This window comes from Alexandromys fortis, unplaced genomic scaffold, assembly GCF_014885135.2.
Source record: "Alexandromys fortis isolate MF-2015 unplaced genomic scaffold, M_Fortis_MF-2015_v1.1 scaffold_64, whole genome shotgun sequence".
Classification (NCBI taxonomy): domain Eukaryota; kingdom Metazoa; phylum Chordata; class Mammalia; order Rodentia; family Cricetidae; genus Alexandromys; species Alexandromys fortis.
Window position 1 is genome coordinate 4,394,176 of NW_026067976.1, and position 16,668 is coordinate 4,410,843.

Below are 16,668 nucleotides of genomic sequence, written 5' to 3' on the forward strand. Positions count from 1 at the left end.
ATAGATAGATAGATAGATGATATAGATAATTGATAGATAGATAGATAGATAGATAGNAGACAGACAGACAGACAGACAGACAGATAGATAGATGGATGATAGATAAATAGAGATAGATGATAGATAGATAGATAGATAGATAGATAGATAGATAGATAGATAGATAGATGATATAGATAATAGATAGATAGATAGATAGATAGATAGATAGATAGATAGATAGATGATAGAAAAAAGATGATAGAGATGATAGATACATATAGATGATAGAAGATAGATAGATAGATAGAAGATAGATAGATAGATAGATAGATAGATAGATAGATAGATAGATAGATAGATAGATGTAGGAGAACAAAAGTGCTTTGAACAATTAATACTTCTGCTGAGGGCATCAAAAGCCCAAGTTGCTTAGACCAGCAGACAATTTGCTGGTGGGAGATGTTTTTGTCAACAATTCTGTGACTCACATTTAGGAAGGAAAAGTGCAACAGAAAGGATTTTCTCCTCTGTACATGGAGAACACGAGACCTTGAGAGGGCCCCTGGGTGAGAGACAATATCTTCAATGAGGAGAGTTTCCCTGTGATGTGGCTCATGTGTATATTATCAGAAACCACAGCCTCCTGAGAACTGGGTAAAGAGCAGTTCTGGGACCACTGGCTAGTCTCCAGGTGTTTTAAAGCACAGGCCAGGCCCACTGACTCTGAAGATACCGTCTATCACCGGGTTTCCTGTAGGAGCACACAGGTCAACCCAGGACACGTGTGGGCTTGGTGACTCATCCACTGCGGCCTGCACTCATGATGTGTTGGAAGCGGCATTACCAAAGCAGTGGTTAAACATAACTATCTGGGTCAGAAAGAGGTGAGCCAGCCAGCATAGGATCCTAATGGGGCAGAGCGACCAGAATTTCTACATAGTTGATGGGGAAAAAGCCAGACTGGCCATGAAGCATCCCCTCGTACCAGTTCTCATCAATCTGATTAGTGAGTGTGATGATATCACCCTCTTTAAAGCCCAGTTCCCCTTCATTTTCAGGTTCAAAGTCATACAGGGCTCGGCAGCAGGGCTGATCCATCTGGACACCTGAGAATCAGAGGCAGAGAGAACATTAAGAAGTCACGGGGTATTTAACCAGCAGCACACACTGCCTGCTCCACCCACCAGCTTTCTGCCCCCTTCCCAGTCACTCATCTCTCTTCTCATCCTTGTCTTCCTTGGGCATCCACTACCAGGGCATCTTTGTCTCCTACCAGCTTTCCTATGTTTGGAAAGCTTTTCGTATGTAGAGCTTTATGAGTTGTTGAACATTCTTGGTTGCTATTTTTACTATGAAAATAATGGTTACATGTATTTTTGTGAAAATTATAACAGAGGTCTGATGGAGGTGGGTCTTGTATCTATCTGTTGCTTTCATTGGTTAATTAATAAAGAAAACTGCTTGGCCTGATAGGACAGATAATTAGGTAGGCGGAGTAGACAGAACAGAATGCTGAAAAGAGCGAAGTGAGCCAGTCGCCATAGCTCTCCTCTCCAAGATGGATGCAAGTTAAGATCTTACCGGTAAGCCACCACCTTGTGGTGCTACACAGATTATTAGGTATGGGTTTATCAAGATGTGAGAGTTAGCCAGTAAGAGGCTAGAGCTAATGGGCCAAGCAGTGTTTAAAAGAATATAGTTTCTATGTAATCATTTTGGGTAAAACTAGCCGTGCAGGAGTGGGGGCCACAGCCCACCGCTCCCACCATCAACAGAGTTCATCAGGTTTATCTTCCTGATAATGCTGAGAGATGGGGAAACAATGGCTTAAGAGTTTATAATTAAATTAAGGTTAATTACAGACATGGCCAAATCCATTCATCTTAGTACTTTTAAATATCTTCAGATTCAGAATAGTATAATTAGCTACAGACAATATTCTAAAACCTCAGCTTTCATTCTTTAACAACTCCAGATTACTGAGAACTGCGGTAACAATAGAAAGCCCTAGGCCCAGGGTTTCTCTCTGTTGGACCTGGCTCGAGCATTTCATTGACTTCTACATCCAAAATTATAGTTAACAGAAGTTAACTTAAATGTTTGTGTCATTAAATGATAAAAGCCTTAAAAATCATAGTCTGTGTTTGGTAAATTGGTGTGTAATAAACACACATGAGTTTTGTGTAAGAGCCACAGACTATAAGAGTAATGTTATATATATATATATATATATATATATATATATTATATGTTAAATTAATGAAAAATGGACTGTATCCTAAAAGGGATCTATTTTAAATGTGTAAACATTAATATAGCATGCACACAAATACAAATATAGGAAAGTACTTATGGGTCCCACACTAGCTCGATGTCTTAAAGGGCAAACAATACAATTTTTTTTTAATTTATAGAAGTCAGCAAGTGGAAAATTAAATATATGCCTTGTTTCTGGGTGAGGAGAAGTGCAGTCATAGATAATTCTCATGATGAACTCCAGGGCCACTGCTGTCTGGGCCCCACACGGGGTAACACTGGGCACTCCGAGCTATGCACAGAGCTCAGACTTCACCCTCTTGCCCTCTTCATGACGGCATGCTATAAAGAGTTTGCTACTGCAGTAAATCAGTCTCTGGAGACACAGGAGAATGGGATAGAGCTGCACATCCCCAAAGTCCATACTCAGGGTCAGACGGATTCCCCCTTCTCTAACCTAGGCAATCTCACAGCAGGAAATGCCTGAAGAGAAAACCTGGGTCTGATTTGTAAGTGGGTAGGTTGGGACTGATAACAGTGATGGAGAGACTGAACTAGTGGGTACAGTCAATGTTCCCGAGGGAAAATTGTGGCTGTCCTCATGCTGCCCACAGTTCACAGAATGATGGACTGGTCTACAGGAGAGAGTAGACAGAAAACACAGCAGGAGTTGAGGTTTGTAATCTATCCATCTGCAGATACAATCAGGCAATGCTTCCTGGAGCTACCGTCTGTGGGTGATAGGGGATGTGTGTGTGTGTGTGTGTGTGTGCACAGCCCATAGGCATTCTGTCTCCGGAAGGAGAAATCAGGGCATCGTTTACAACCCCAGATTGGGGGCTGAGAGGTGAAGGACAACTAAGTATTAGCTGGGTGGTGGTGGCATACACTTTTAATCCCAGCACTCGGGAAGCAGAGGCTGTGGATCTCTGTGAGTCTGAGGCTAGTAGGTTCTATAAAGTGAGTTCTAGGAAAGCATAGGCTATACAGAGAAACCTTGTCTCTAAAATATAACTAAGCATCGTGGAAGGTCCTTGATACTAGAACATGAGAGGAAACACGAAGCTGAGAATGTTTCAGAGAAAAGGGAGAGAAAGTGGGATGGTGCAGCAAGGAAAGCAATGTCCGTGAGCTAAGCTCCGACCAGACAATCCTCTCACAAGGAGCGGCTTGCTGTGCAGCTCTTGTGCAGGGGAAACAATGGGATGCTCTGAATGTTCTCAACATTTTCCGAGTGTGCCCAAGCCCCAGGAAAAGGGATCTGTAGTCTTCTGCTGCTTACCTCCAGGTTTGGGTGTGCCTGTGTGGGAGAGACCCCCATTGGGCTGAGTACTGTCTCCAGTGGCAAACTCTAGGCTCATTCGAGGTTTTGGCTGATATTCCCTTCTGGGCTGAGACGAAGCTTGTCTTATTCTGTATAACAAAGACAAGAGGTGACAGAGGATTATATAGCCAATTAAAAAGTGAACAGAAAGGCAGTAATTTCCAGGAACTTCCAGGCCCACTTAGAAATCTGCTAGGACCTAGTGGACAATGTACTGAGAACCCTTGGTCTCCCAGGGGCATGCAATGTGTTCCTGGGGAAGCTTCTCTTTCACCTTGTCCTCACAGTCTCCATTCTTTCTCTCAAGCTCCAACTCGCGCATTCAGAGCAGTTTATGCTAATATGTACCATGTTAGGGTCAGTGAGATAAATGTGCACAAGACACAGTTGCTGCCCCAAAGCAGCGTGTGCTGCAGAAGAAAGAGAGCGCTGCTGACCTACAGACAAGAGTGTTGTTATTCTAGGACCTCCACAAAGAGCTCGGAGTACATGGGGCCGAGGTTAGAGGTGTGGAGAGGTCACTTATCCATGAAGAAGGTGAAAAATAGTTTTGGGAGGGAGAGCACAGGTCTACAGAAGAATACGTGAAAGAAAGCTATTCCATGCAGGATGTGAGAAGGTTTGGAGGTCGGGTGGGAGGGATGGTCATGGGCAGATAGGAGTGAGCAGACAGGGGTCACAGTGGGGGAGGAATAAAGACACGAAAGGTAGAGGAAGCCTGTGCATTCTGCCCATCACCAGATCGTTCCCATTTTTAGTTATTCAATAAGACACATCTATTTAAATTTAAGGTGTGGAAAGTTGAGGGTACGGCAATTCTAGAATTATACCTATTTCAAACATGTTTGATATGGACAAAAGGAACATATTCCCTTCGTTTTCAACAGATGTGAGAGGCACAGAGTGTTGCTGTAGTGTTCCGATAGGTGGATTTTAAGCCTTTCCATTAGAGATGCTTCAGTTTTAGGCACACATCCACAAAAGTGTATCGAAGATTTTATACCAAAAAAAAATTAAGTGAAGAAGGAAGAAGAAAGATTCTAAGGAGAAGGGAAGACCAGTTAGAACAAAGTGGAAAGCAGGTTACACTTCCTGGATGCAGCACGGGACCGGAGCCTTCACTGGACTTCAGGCACTGATCACCCAGGAGAGTTTACTCTGGACATGATTTTAAAAATAAAGGCTGCTACAAAATCCTTTGAAGTAATTATTTAGCAAAAAAAAAACAATACTCCTTTATCTAGCTAAATGAAGAAAGAATAGTAAGGTTCCTGGTTAGCAATAAGGTCACCTGGCTAAACAAATTATGATTACTAAGGCCACTGCCTTATGACGGTTCACGTCAACATTCTTTTGATGCTACAGTGATGCGTAAGGGATTCCTGAGCAATAGAAACCACACTCCACATTCTGGTATTTTCTTAGACTGGTAACATGTAGTGTAATGTCCTCTCACAGTTCCAGGCACCACAAGTCCTGCTTCGCGATGTAATCACAGTCTAGAGCACGTACAGTCTTCAGAAGACTCAATGCTAAGCTATGTTGTTCTGGAGGTGAGGGGTACTAAACCCCTTTCCTTTATGAGAATATAATTCAATCTGATGTTGGCCAAGGCACACCTGTATTACATACTTTTAGGCTATACCTCACAACACAAAAGAGTCCTGTTCACATAGAAAAACTAGTGCAGCTCACTGCGAGGAGACTGAACAGGCACAGGAAAGAAGTATTCTCTGAAAGTGGACAGCTGTGTTATTATTTAAGGAAAAACAAGAAACAAAAGACACAGGCTTCCAAACAGGCTCTGCTTGCCTGTGTGCTCCATCCTTGGCCATTACATCATCTTCCTGAGTGCCACAGGGCCGCTCATCTGTTAGGACCACAGATCTCTTTCAAAATGTTCCTATGCGTGGCAGCCATACAGAATATTACTCAGGAGATCCCAGGAGCTATGATCAACAGAATTCTGCTGCACCATCCATGGCAGCAAATATATAATTTATACATCAGCATCTCATAAACACAGGATTTGAGTAAGAAGAAAGCAAGACAAGGAACGGTGCAAAATAAAATCAGGCAGTCAGCTAGCGGTGCCTATGCTGGATCAGCCAGGATATGGGCGGAAGCTCATCTCTAAATACTCTTTCAGTTCCGTTTCTCTGCACATCATTTTCCAGCAGCTGAGAACCCCAGGGAAGTGTAACTTACCTTTCCTCCAGCCTGACAGTGACCTGTTGCAGGATCTGTACTGCTTGTTTGTGGTATTCCAGCTGGGCTTGCACAAGGGCGGAGAGCTGGCTCACCTGTTCAATCTGCAGGATGGGGAGACCACGCTTCAGTTACTAGGCTATGGTCTTAAAGCAGTGTACAACATGCAGCCCAGCTGCTGGGGATGCCAATGACTCTGCCACCTGCCATGGCCACACATGGCTCTTCCAATTCTAAGTTGATTTAGGATCTGAGGACATCCTTATACTTAGGACCCTGCATGTAGAGTCATAAGGAGAAGCAAAGAGTATCCTTGAGAAGGTCTCACTGCTTTCACTAAGCAGTTTTGTGCTTAACTATGAACTTTCTGGATAGGATGTAGCTTCTTTCACTGAGATTCTATAAAAGAAAGATTGAGTAACTAGAGGACTCTTTGCTTCTTGCCTGCAGCAGCCCACATGAAATCCAAGCATCACTTTACATTCTAATGACTGCTGGTAATGAAAAAGAGGAAAATTGATTTCTCACTTCGGTACCATGGGATGGAATAAATCTTTTGACCTCTTAGCCTGATCCCAGTGGCATTTAAAACCAATTATTGAATATTCTAAGTGGCCTAACTTTTGGGAGTCTTGTGCTGAGAACTATCTGAGTAGCAGCCTCCAAGCCAAGAAGAGCAATGAACGCCATCCTAGGAGTTTGAGGGTGCAGGAGGAAGGCCCAGGGTACAAGGACACACACTGATTCAAGTTTCCTACACTTGAGTGGTTAGAGGAGGACAAAAGTCATCTGTAGAAATCTCTAGATGATGAGGACTACCTGTGTTTAGCATGCCTTCCCTGCCTTTTAAGAGGTAAACCGATTAGGTAATGTGGTGGCTAATTTTAAATGACAACATGGCTAATTTTAAGGATTTTCAAAAGGCTAGAAAAGCATGATCTCTTGAGCCAGTCAGTGGAGATGCTTCCAGGCTTCCAGACTAGATTTGCATTTGAAACGGAGGATTGACCGAGAATGAGCTGTGCATAGCTAACATGGTAGACTGCCCAGTCCATTGAGGGTCCAAATAAGGCAACCGGCAAAAGAAAGAGATTCAGTCTCCTCTCTTCTGGAGCTGAAGATTCCATTTCTCTTGACCTTTGGACATCAGAACTTTCAGTTCTCCATCCCTAAGACCTGTTCTCTACATCTGCTAGGTTCTCTAGCCTCTGGCCACAGAATGAATTAGTCCATCACCAGCATTCATTCTTAGCCTTTAGACTCGGCCTAAACAATGTTTCCAACTTTTCTGGCTCCCCAAATTCCAGGAGGTATATGAAGGACATATGAGCGTCAATCATCTCCCTAACGGTGAATTTTCTTTTCCTACCTGATCTCCAGTGAAGCATACAACACCTATACTACCTCATCTATAGCCCTGTGCTTTTCTCTGAAGATCCTTGCCAATGCAAGTGATGAGTATGGAAAATCCTGCAACCATCACAGCTGAATTGACGGGTTGGAAGGTGAATATAAACTATGACAGCAAGACTGGCTTTTCTGATGCCTACATGTGTGAAAAAAGAATGACTATTCAGGTATCTTCACAGCTGGAAGAACTCAACAGAATTTAATGTCTCAAGCCATGAGAGATAATTCAGTACCCTGAAGATGCAGAAACAACTTTGAAACCACCCCAACCATGCCTGAACATAGTACCTATGCCATAATCATCAATTTCAATTTGTATGTCTTTTTCAACAAAAATGCCAACCTCACTTCCATATATTGGCCATTTTTATAATTTTGGATACAAATTTCTCCATTCACTTTAGTTGTCATTCTTAACTGCAGGTAAATATGCTTTATATTTAAACTATAGTTTGTAAGATGCTGGATTTTTATGTCGTTGTCATAGGCATTCTTTATCTCTGCACTATTGGTAATACTACAAAGTTCATTAATATACAAAGTTCTGGTCAAATCAAACTTCCAAGATAAAGAAGGAACTTGCCATTTCTATGTCTACTTTATAACAAATGATTCAAAATAAGCAAGCATCCATGTGCTCTCATCACTCAGTGTAACCAGACAGGAGCTTGTTACGCGATGTATTTTTCAACGCATCAGTGCTGTGCCTATATGATAAAATTCAGTGAAAATCCAGAGGAGAGTGGCTTACATCCATCTCCAAGAGATTAAACATGCTTGACTCGGCGATTTCTTTAGATTCATCGAATTTCTCCAGCGCCTGGCGAAGTTCTTCATCTGGGATCTTGCCTTGTCGTTTCTTCTTGTAATCAAAGTCCAAGCGCCGGCCTTCCAGCTTTTTCAGGTGATGCTGAAAAAGTAAGGGCAAGAAGATGCTTCAAAAGGGCATCCTATGGAAAAGGTCTGCTCGTGCCTCATTTCCCTTCCATCCTGAGTAGCCTCCAAAATGAGTCTGGCTGTGTTTGATACTGGATCTCACCAGAAAAATATAGGCACATGCATCAGGAAAGGTACCATTTCAAAGGGTTAACTGCGGACTGGCACAATTACAAATAATTCAGAATGAGAAGTGAATCATGAAATGACAAGTGTCCTTTTGATTTGGCATTTCCGAGCCAGAGCCAAGTTAAACTAGTCCTCCTCTTCCAAATGACAAGAAGGGGCTGTGAGTATGCATGTCCCAGATATTCCTCCTCAAGAAAAGGGTCCACACAAGAGCCCACACGCCACCTTCCTCAAGAGAATGCAGGGGAAAGTCCCCTTCTCTGAAGTAAACATGGAAGAAATGATACTCTTCTTTTTTGACTAATCTAGTTCACCAAAATCACCTAATGTGTCAATTGAGAATATAGATCCCTGACTACCTGAGTCAGAACACACAGGGCTGAGCCTAGGAATCCACATCTCAACACAGGCCCCCTTTGACAGAGGTGGCTTTTAGGGGGCAGACGACTTAGCTTTAAACCTCTCCATGGACAGGTGACAACTCAGTCACAAATGCAAACTGCAAGTAACCTTGGAAGAGATTTCATCAAATGCTCTCCCCACAACCTGCTTCAATCCCTACCCACATTTGCAATGGGGTTTCCAGTGTCTCTCAGGGACTGGGTTAAGAAGTTTGTTTGTTTTTTTTCTTAAAGATCAATAGTTTTCCTTAATAGTTGTAGTATTCCATGACTAACAGGGAAGAGAAAAGAATGGCTTTCCCTTGTTCCTAGTGTGTATGGATGAGGGAAGAAGATAAAACAGTCAGGAGTAGTAAAGCCTGGGAAGCGAGAGACGGGTGATATTCCATAGCCCTCCTTGCCATGTCTCCTATCCTCAGCTTGTGCTCTTATCCTAGCTACCTGGTTTCCTCCTAGGCAGGACTGTTCTTAAAAAGTATTTGAACTCACAGTCAGAGGAAAAGCCAGGTGAATTAATCAGAAATAGCTCGACTGCTCTGTGTGCTTTAGAAAGTGTGGTTATTTCTTCTCTATTCCAACAACAATCAGGAAAATGTGTCTAAGACTGATATAGTAGCTACTTATTCAAGCTAACAGAAAGTACAATTACTATTTAAGGGTCACATCAGCCCAGCCCATCATTCACGTTAACAAATTACAAATTCCCAGATAAAGGACTTTTTTAGGTAGAAAAGAAATGGTGTCAATACTGTTTTAACCAGGAAGTTAAACCGAGAGGAGTGGATACAATGCCCAGGGGGAGCAGCGGAGCTGCAGCTTTGACAGCAGGTTGAAGCCTTCCGTCTCTGGTTCCTTCCATCTTGGGGGGGGCTGCTGCTGGGAATTCATGTGCCCGCTGCTGTGCCACCCAGTAACAAATGAGAACCTGCGTGGGTCTGAGAAGACAAACTGCACAGACCTGAATCTCCCTCAGATCTTTGTCGTGGAGGTTCTGAAGGGGGTCGATGAAGTTCTGCTTCACCTCCATGTCCAAAGAGTCCTTCACCTCCGAGAGCTCCCTCATGGCTTCTCCTACCTCACCAAGAGCTGGACCTGAGAGGGGAAAGTGAAGACATCATGCCATGAAGAACAAAGATGAGGTGGCTTTGCAATAGCGGCCTTCAAGCTGACAATGTAAAAGCTGTCTCTGTCCTACTATGACAGCGGGGACAGAGAGAGAGAGACCATGAAGGTCGTAAAGTAACAGTGGCTTTTCTGTTTCCCTGCAGACCATATGACAACTAGGCCCCACAGCACTTTCCAGGAGGAATATCCCTCCTTACCAATAACACAACGCTTTACTCTGAGCAGCTTTTGGAAGACTGTCTTTCATGATTACTGCTAGTTCTCAGCAATGTGAGACCAGTTGCAACTCAACGCTTTTTAGCAGAAGCAGACACCAAGCATGGAGAACTAGGGTCCAGAAAGACCCCACATCAATGGGGAGGGCTGAAGGCAGAAGGTGCTTAGGGTTCTGAGAGCCAGAGGAGAAAGCAGATGGAATAAATGGTATTTTGCCTGGGGCAGTAGAATCAGGTACCACATACAAATGAGCAGCGGATTAATCAGAGAAAGCCCAGGTGGCAGGGTGGTAAACCATGCTGATTGTGACTGCTCACTCTGTCTGCAAACCCAGCTCCTGCCAGATATACCCAGCAAAGTGCCAAGGCATCTGGGCATGTCTGCCAAAACTGTTGTCAAGGCTGGGGTCCCTTTAGAGGAAGAGGACAAAAGCCCTGAGACAACTCACTTTAGATATTAGCAATCCTAAAATCACCTTTAGCCCTCATGTGTAAAATCTGAAAGTGAGAATTAAAATATAAAATAGCTGAATAATGATCTCTAGAGTCACTTCTTCTCAGCACTGTAATTTCCAACCACAAAGGCTGTTTACCAAAGTTGCAATCATCGCCCAGCTCCCTGCCGAACTTGAGCATGGCCTCTGCCAACAGCGCTTCCGCCTGAGGATAGCCTGGCCCCTTCTCCTGGCCGCGGATTTTTGACATGGTGTTGATCATGCTGAGCTTCGCTCTGGAGGCTTAAGAAAAAGACAGAAGATCCTTTAGATGCAAACAACACCACATGATAGGAACAGGCCTGACAGGACAACCCAGCCTCAAACCAGCCTGCACACCCTCTCAGCTCCTAAGGCTGCACCTTTGCTGGGCGAACAGTCTTTGCATACAATTCGTGGGCAACCAAAAATGCAACTCTAATCTTTTCCTTAAAACCCAAGCAGAATTTCCCAGCCAGGCAAAGCATTGGTCTCGATGAGGAAGGAGCACCACGGGCTCGGATGCTGTCCCCCACCTTCCCATCCTCACTGCAGTGACTCTGGTGGCTTGGCTGGCTATAAAGAGCATTCTGGAAATACCTGGACTATATGCTCATCTCCAAGATTTGTTCCTGTTTAATATCTCAGCTCAAGGAGTCTGTGGGTTAAGATAAGGAATGATGGTGAACTCGAGAAGTGTGGACCTGGGCTTCGTTTCACTTACAACAAGTATAAAATAAAACAATTTTCAAAGTCATTTCTCAACGAAGAATAAAATACCATATTCATTAAAATACCTAATTACTTATCTTAAACATTTCAGCTGACGATTGGTTTGGACTCTCAAAGATTACATCTCAATTCTTTTTCTATTTTTACTTTTACAGGAAGGTGCCTAGAAAGTAGTCCCAGTTTTATTGGAGGGAGTGTTTTAGTAACATACTACTGAAGACTACGATTTGACTGGCTCTAGGTCTATTACTCATTATCAAAGTTGGATTATACATTAACCTTGGATTGCATCCACAGTGATAGCTGCACAAAAACCCTCGAGGAAATCACAGCTGAAAGTCAAAGTACTTCTAGCATTTGGAGACTAATATTTGACCTTAAACATACAGTTCAAATAGGCTTTTATTTACACTTTGGGCTTCCAAGGTATAGAGTGGCAGTGACAAAAGTTATCCATATTGACAAAGGTTATAGTGACCTGAAGACAAAGTCTGTCAAAAGAGCAATTAGAGAGGTGTTTGTACTGCAATGAGTCACCGAGACAGGGCCCACAGGGAGGGGCACTGCAAACAAAAGTGCCCATAGGAAAGCATCATTGAGCTTTGAACCATATAGCATGCGGCAGCCAGTGACACTAAGGTCACATGTAAAGCTGGACACCCCCACAAAACACAAAATTTTCCTTTATTTATCTCAAGCTGTTATAGAAAAGTATATAAAACATGTTAAATTTGAGGAAGTTGAAGTGCTTCGCAGTCCCCTGTTCATTGGCGCAGACCTGAGCAGCCTTTCTGCAGGCAGCCAGGGCTGAGACCCAGGAGAGGAATCCTGCTGCAGAGCGTTCACAACAGAGGAAGGAGTCAGTGAGAGGGTTGCAACTGCTGAGTGCTACATCAGTGTTAGGACAGACACTAGACAGCGGGCATGAGATGTGACTGCTGAGGGGTGCATCAGTGTTAGGACAGACGCTAGACAGCGGGCATGAGATGTGACTGCTGAGGGGTGCATCAGTGTTAGGACAGACGCTAGACAGCAGGCAAGAGATGCAGCAGCAACAACACACACAAAAGGGAAATAGCAGACCCCAGAACACAAAGGCAGGGTGAACAGAGAGAAAGAAGGGAACTGGACAGTAGTGATAATATCCTAAGAGGTGGCCACACCACCTCAATCTTGCCTTGTCCATGTTGAACACCTTTTATGAACATTGGTTATTGATTTAGAACTATGTTTTGGTTTTATTAAGATCTGCTTTTCATAAGTAATGTTAAACAGTTTGATATGTTGCTGCTGACTTTCAAATTCTTTTTGAATATTGTTACATTATATGGAGCTTTAGTATTTTACTAATTAATTAAGAATGTATTGATACATTCTACATCTTGCAGGAAAAGGAAGAAACGCATAAGATTTTATTTCTTCAAAATCTCTAAAAACTTCTACATCCTCATGTTTGAAGAAATTGTCTTTTATATTCATTTATGAATTCACTGAATTCTTAAGCTTGGATCGATAAAATGTGTGTCCCTGAAAAATATCATCAGACTGCTAAACTACCACCCTGCAATGTCAGCACAATTGCTTAAAAATGCTTTTCTAAAACAGTGATTAAAAAAAAAAAAACTACAGTGAACCTAGGAAACACGAAGAGAAGTCGTTCAAAGCCTTATAATGTTATCCTTGCCTGGTGGCTGCACCAAATTATTTATGAGTCTGGAACCTTAAATTATTTCTCCACTGAGCAGACCTGACTCCTCCCCTTCACACTATCTCCCCCTCTTAACTCTCCCACCATCCTCCTAGTTCACTTGCTTAATGAATAAACAGACTCCCAATACAATTCTTTCTCCTGATCTATGAAATCAGGACCTACTATGGCAGCCTATCTCCCAGCCAACGCCAGCACAAAACAGCACGTGCTTAACACGCCGGATATCCCAGTGTTAACTCATTTGCTGCAGGCACGGCACAAAATGCAGCCCTCTGGGAGAAGACAAAACGTGACAACAGTTTTCCCTGAACAGACAGCTCTGGTGCTCTGGTTCCCATGAAGGAGAGCTTTCTAAGATGTAACAGATGGAAGAGAAAGGGTATGGGGGTCCAGGAGATTTCTTTTAAGGAAAAAATAGCTGACCATGCTCAAGGTAGGATTCATACAGAGAAGCCAATAGCTGGGTTTGTAGCTGGGCGAGGTGTGTGGATGTGTCTCCAGAATAAGAAATCTACTGAAAACAGAACACAAGTACTGTGACCCACACAGGGGATACCAGAAGGAACCGTAGGACCCCAACTTTGAACAAGAAAAGATGGGCTACACAAAATGAGAAAAGATACATTAGAAAAACTGGAGCAATAAATTGAAATGTATTTCAGAAAATATTAAGAAAATAACATTCAATTAACAATGACATAGAAAGATCCACTAGTGACGTTTTCAAATGACACCATCAAGGTTTCAATTCTTATTTTTTTACCCAAATTAATTAAAGAGGCAAGAGGCATTTCACTAAAGAAAAGTATAAATCAAGAAAAGGGATAGAAATGAAATCTAGGAAATAGGAAATACAATACAGGGAAACACACACAACACATGACACGGCCTCCAGGAGGCCGTGTGTCAGGAGCCACCACAGCTGTCCAGAGTAGGACAGGTTAATGCTGACATGGGCCTGCTTCCCGTGGTCCCCAGTGGGATCTAACAAACAACGACATAAACACACTGAGAAACTCATAGTGACAGACACAATCATGGGAGGGCAGGCGAGGAACAGACAGTTTTCACCTTCTGAAATGGGAATCGGCAAGAAGACAGCTAAAGTTAGAAAGAGGAAGCAGGCTCAATGCAGGACTTAATTCATGACTGTAGATAGAAACCAAACAACCAATGAAAGAAAACACCCAAAACCCAAACAAACAAACAAACAAAAAAACAAAATCAAAACCAAAAAACAAAACAAAACATCCAAAACCAAACCAAAACAAAACAAAACAAAAAAACCTAAAACCAAAAGTTTTTAAAAAGCAAAACAAAGAACAGTCAAGAGTCTTTAAAATGTTGGTTTTCAGTAGCAGAAATGGGGACAGGGATCTAATCCCTGAGGGTAACTGGAAGTTTTTTCATATAGTACTTTTTGTGTAAAGTAACTTTAAATAACATGTTCATAAATTATTTTCCTATAAAAGAAGAAATTAATTAAAACTACTTCCCAGCCCCCAACCCCACCCCCAGGAGAACAATTTAGCCATTATCTAGTGGTTATGGTGGATGAATAGCCATCTGACAAGCTATCCATGTGTATCTTTGAGGGCCTTCCAAGTGTGACTATAGCTTAGTGGGCCAGGAGAGAAAAGTTAATGAGGATTGACATGTAAAATGGGACCAGAAAGCAGCATCAAAGGAAAAGACTTGGTGGATCTATGTGATGCGATTTTCTGGAAAGACATTTATTGGGTAAATGACAAGAGCAAAACAGAAAATTAGGATGACCACGAAAGGTAGAGCAACAGCTGTGCTGTTGTGACCCCAGCACAGAGAACAGCTTCGTTCCTAACTCAAAATCTCTCTACCTTTGAAAGAATCCAAATGGGGGAGTCTGGATTGCTACCAACTCCTAGGGTGAGCCCTATATAGCCTCTAGGCTCCTGCTGAGCTTTCTAATTCTGAGCACTGCTGAGGGGAAACCCAGGCTCCACACAGAGCAATGCAGCACTAGGCTGGCTCTGCCTGCAGTTCTCTGGTCAGGAGGAGTGTCCCTGGGAGCCACTGCTTAGCCATCCTAACTCTGCCTGTCCACCAAAGCAGAAACTAGGAAACTAGCAGTGAACGCTCAACAGTCTTATATCTATCGTCTTACATTTAATTTTTATGTCATAATCCAAACAAGCAACCAGGAAGTCGGATCTTTATCAGGTCTTGCCTTCTTTCATGAGGAGCAGTGAACTTTGAACTAGTTTGAAGCTTTGACCTCTTGAAGACGTAGGGAGAAGGCCAGGCCATACATCTTTCTAGCATGTATCCTGAAGATGATCTCATTCAGCAGGCTGTTATCAACATTCAATGATAAGGAGCAAACCGTCTAAGCACAGGTCAGCAGCCTGGATTAGATGATGGAGCTCTTTCTCCCCCTTCCCGCCCTGTCCAGGCTCTTCTGCTGTGAGAGAGCCGCAAAGCTCTCAGGACACGCTGTGATTGTGCAGGGAACTGTGTTTCATGGAGTCCCTTTCCCTGAACATTTCCACCTGCCCAGCGAGGACTGGTCCACAGCAAGGGTTTGCAAAATGTGAGTGAGGAAGACAAAGTAGCAATAGGACAGCAGGTAGGCAGGAAAGTGATCATTGGTTGGAGGGGTGAGGGGAGGGGACAAGGGTGTTTTCTTCCCTCTGTGGGTTAAATCACTTCACTGAAGTTTCAAACGTTCCTCTGACTGCTTTATTTAGAAGCTTCCCTTTTCAAGTGTCCTCCAGCTTCCCTCTGTGCTGTGAAATGGAGCATGAGGATGATAGACTCGACTCCCTGTGGTGCGTGCTCTGATGGGCAGCTGGCTGGAGATCAGGAGCACTGTGGGTGGCCTGGCTGGCATTTCCCTCATGGGCATTAGGGTCCACAGTTGCCAGGCCTCAGTCTTAGGACTTCCCTCCTAATCACAGTTTGGATGTAGAATCCCACATCCTTCCTGCTTAGTCCACGAGGGAGGCCTTCACCCCACACTTCCCTAGGGAGCACCACTTTTGAGGCACGCTATGAAAATCAGCTTAGTGACAAAAACTGGGCAATCTTCATGAATCGGGAACAAACTCCCATTTCCCCCAACCATGCAGACAGTCCACAAGCTGAATTATGAGTCCTAGACCAAAAGAACCAAGACCACAGATCAATTTAAAGTGGTAGCTCAGTAGTGTGCCCACTCAAGGGCAGTTGCTCTCACCCTGTGACCCTTATGACAAACTTCTACTTCTAAAAATATTTATGTTACGATTTATTACAGTAGCAAAATTACAGTAATGAAGTAGCAACACAAATAGTTTATGGTTGGAGACCACCACAAAACGAGGAACTGTGTTAAAGGGTCACAGCATTAGGAAGATTGAGAACCACTGCTCTAGAGGCTGAGGCCTGCAGGCTGGGTGAGACAGAGGCCAGTTGATGACACAGGGGTCGAGGGCAGCCTGGGCACAGAGCAGCACCCTTTCTCACACGCACCAAAGAATTCAGTCATTCGGTCATTTCGGAGATCACCCAGGAAGGATTTGTATATCTCCTGTATAGTAAAGTTTGGAATTTCACCGCTAGATTGGTTATTTATCCAAAATAGAATACTTTGAAGGATTCCCCTGTAATGATAAATGACGGAGTATTTGTTAGGCACCTACTCTGTGAGGGCAACTATGCTAGTGAGGCCTGCTGCCAAGAAGCTTGTCATCTACAGTCAGACAGTCCCTCAATGACATGAGGCAGGAAGTGGCCCACACTGTAAGGC

At 43.4% G+C, this 16,668-nt stretch overlaps 1 protein-coding gene across 1 annotated transcript in view; it reads right to left on the reverse strand.

Moving 5' to 3' along the window:
- Positions 1–300: 300 nt before the first annotated feature.
- Positions 301–16,668, reverse strand: part of Sh3gl2 (SH3 domain containing GRB2 like 2, endophilin A1) — a 166,639-nt gene continuing 150,271 nt past the window's right edge. Inside the window, exons 4-9 of the mRNA XM_050157462.1 lie at positions 10,580–10,723; positions 9,605–9,738; positions 7,932–8,090; positions 5,771–5,874; positions 3,521–3,651; positions 301–1,088 (exon numbers count right to left, since the gene is read on the reverse strand). Coding sequence (XP_050013419.1) covers positions 889–1,088; positions 3,521–3,651; positions 5,771–5,874; positions 7,932–8,090; positions 9,605–9,738; positions 10,580–10,723 — 872 coding nt within the window. The 3' untranslated portion in view covers positions 301–888. The remainder of the gene's footprint in view (positions 1,089–3,520; positions 3,652–5,770; positions 5,875–7,931; positions 8,091–9,604; positions 9,739–10,579; positions 10,724–16,668) is intronic.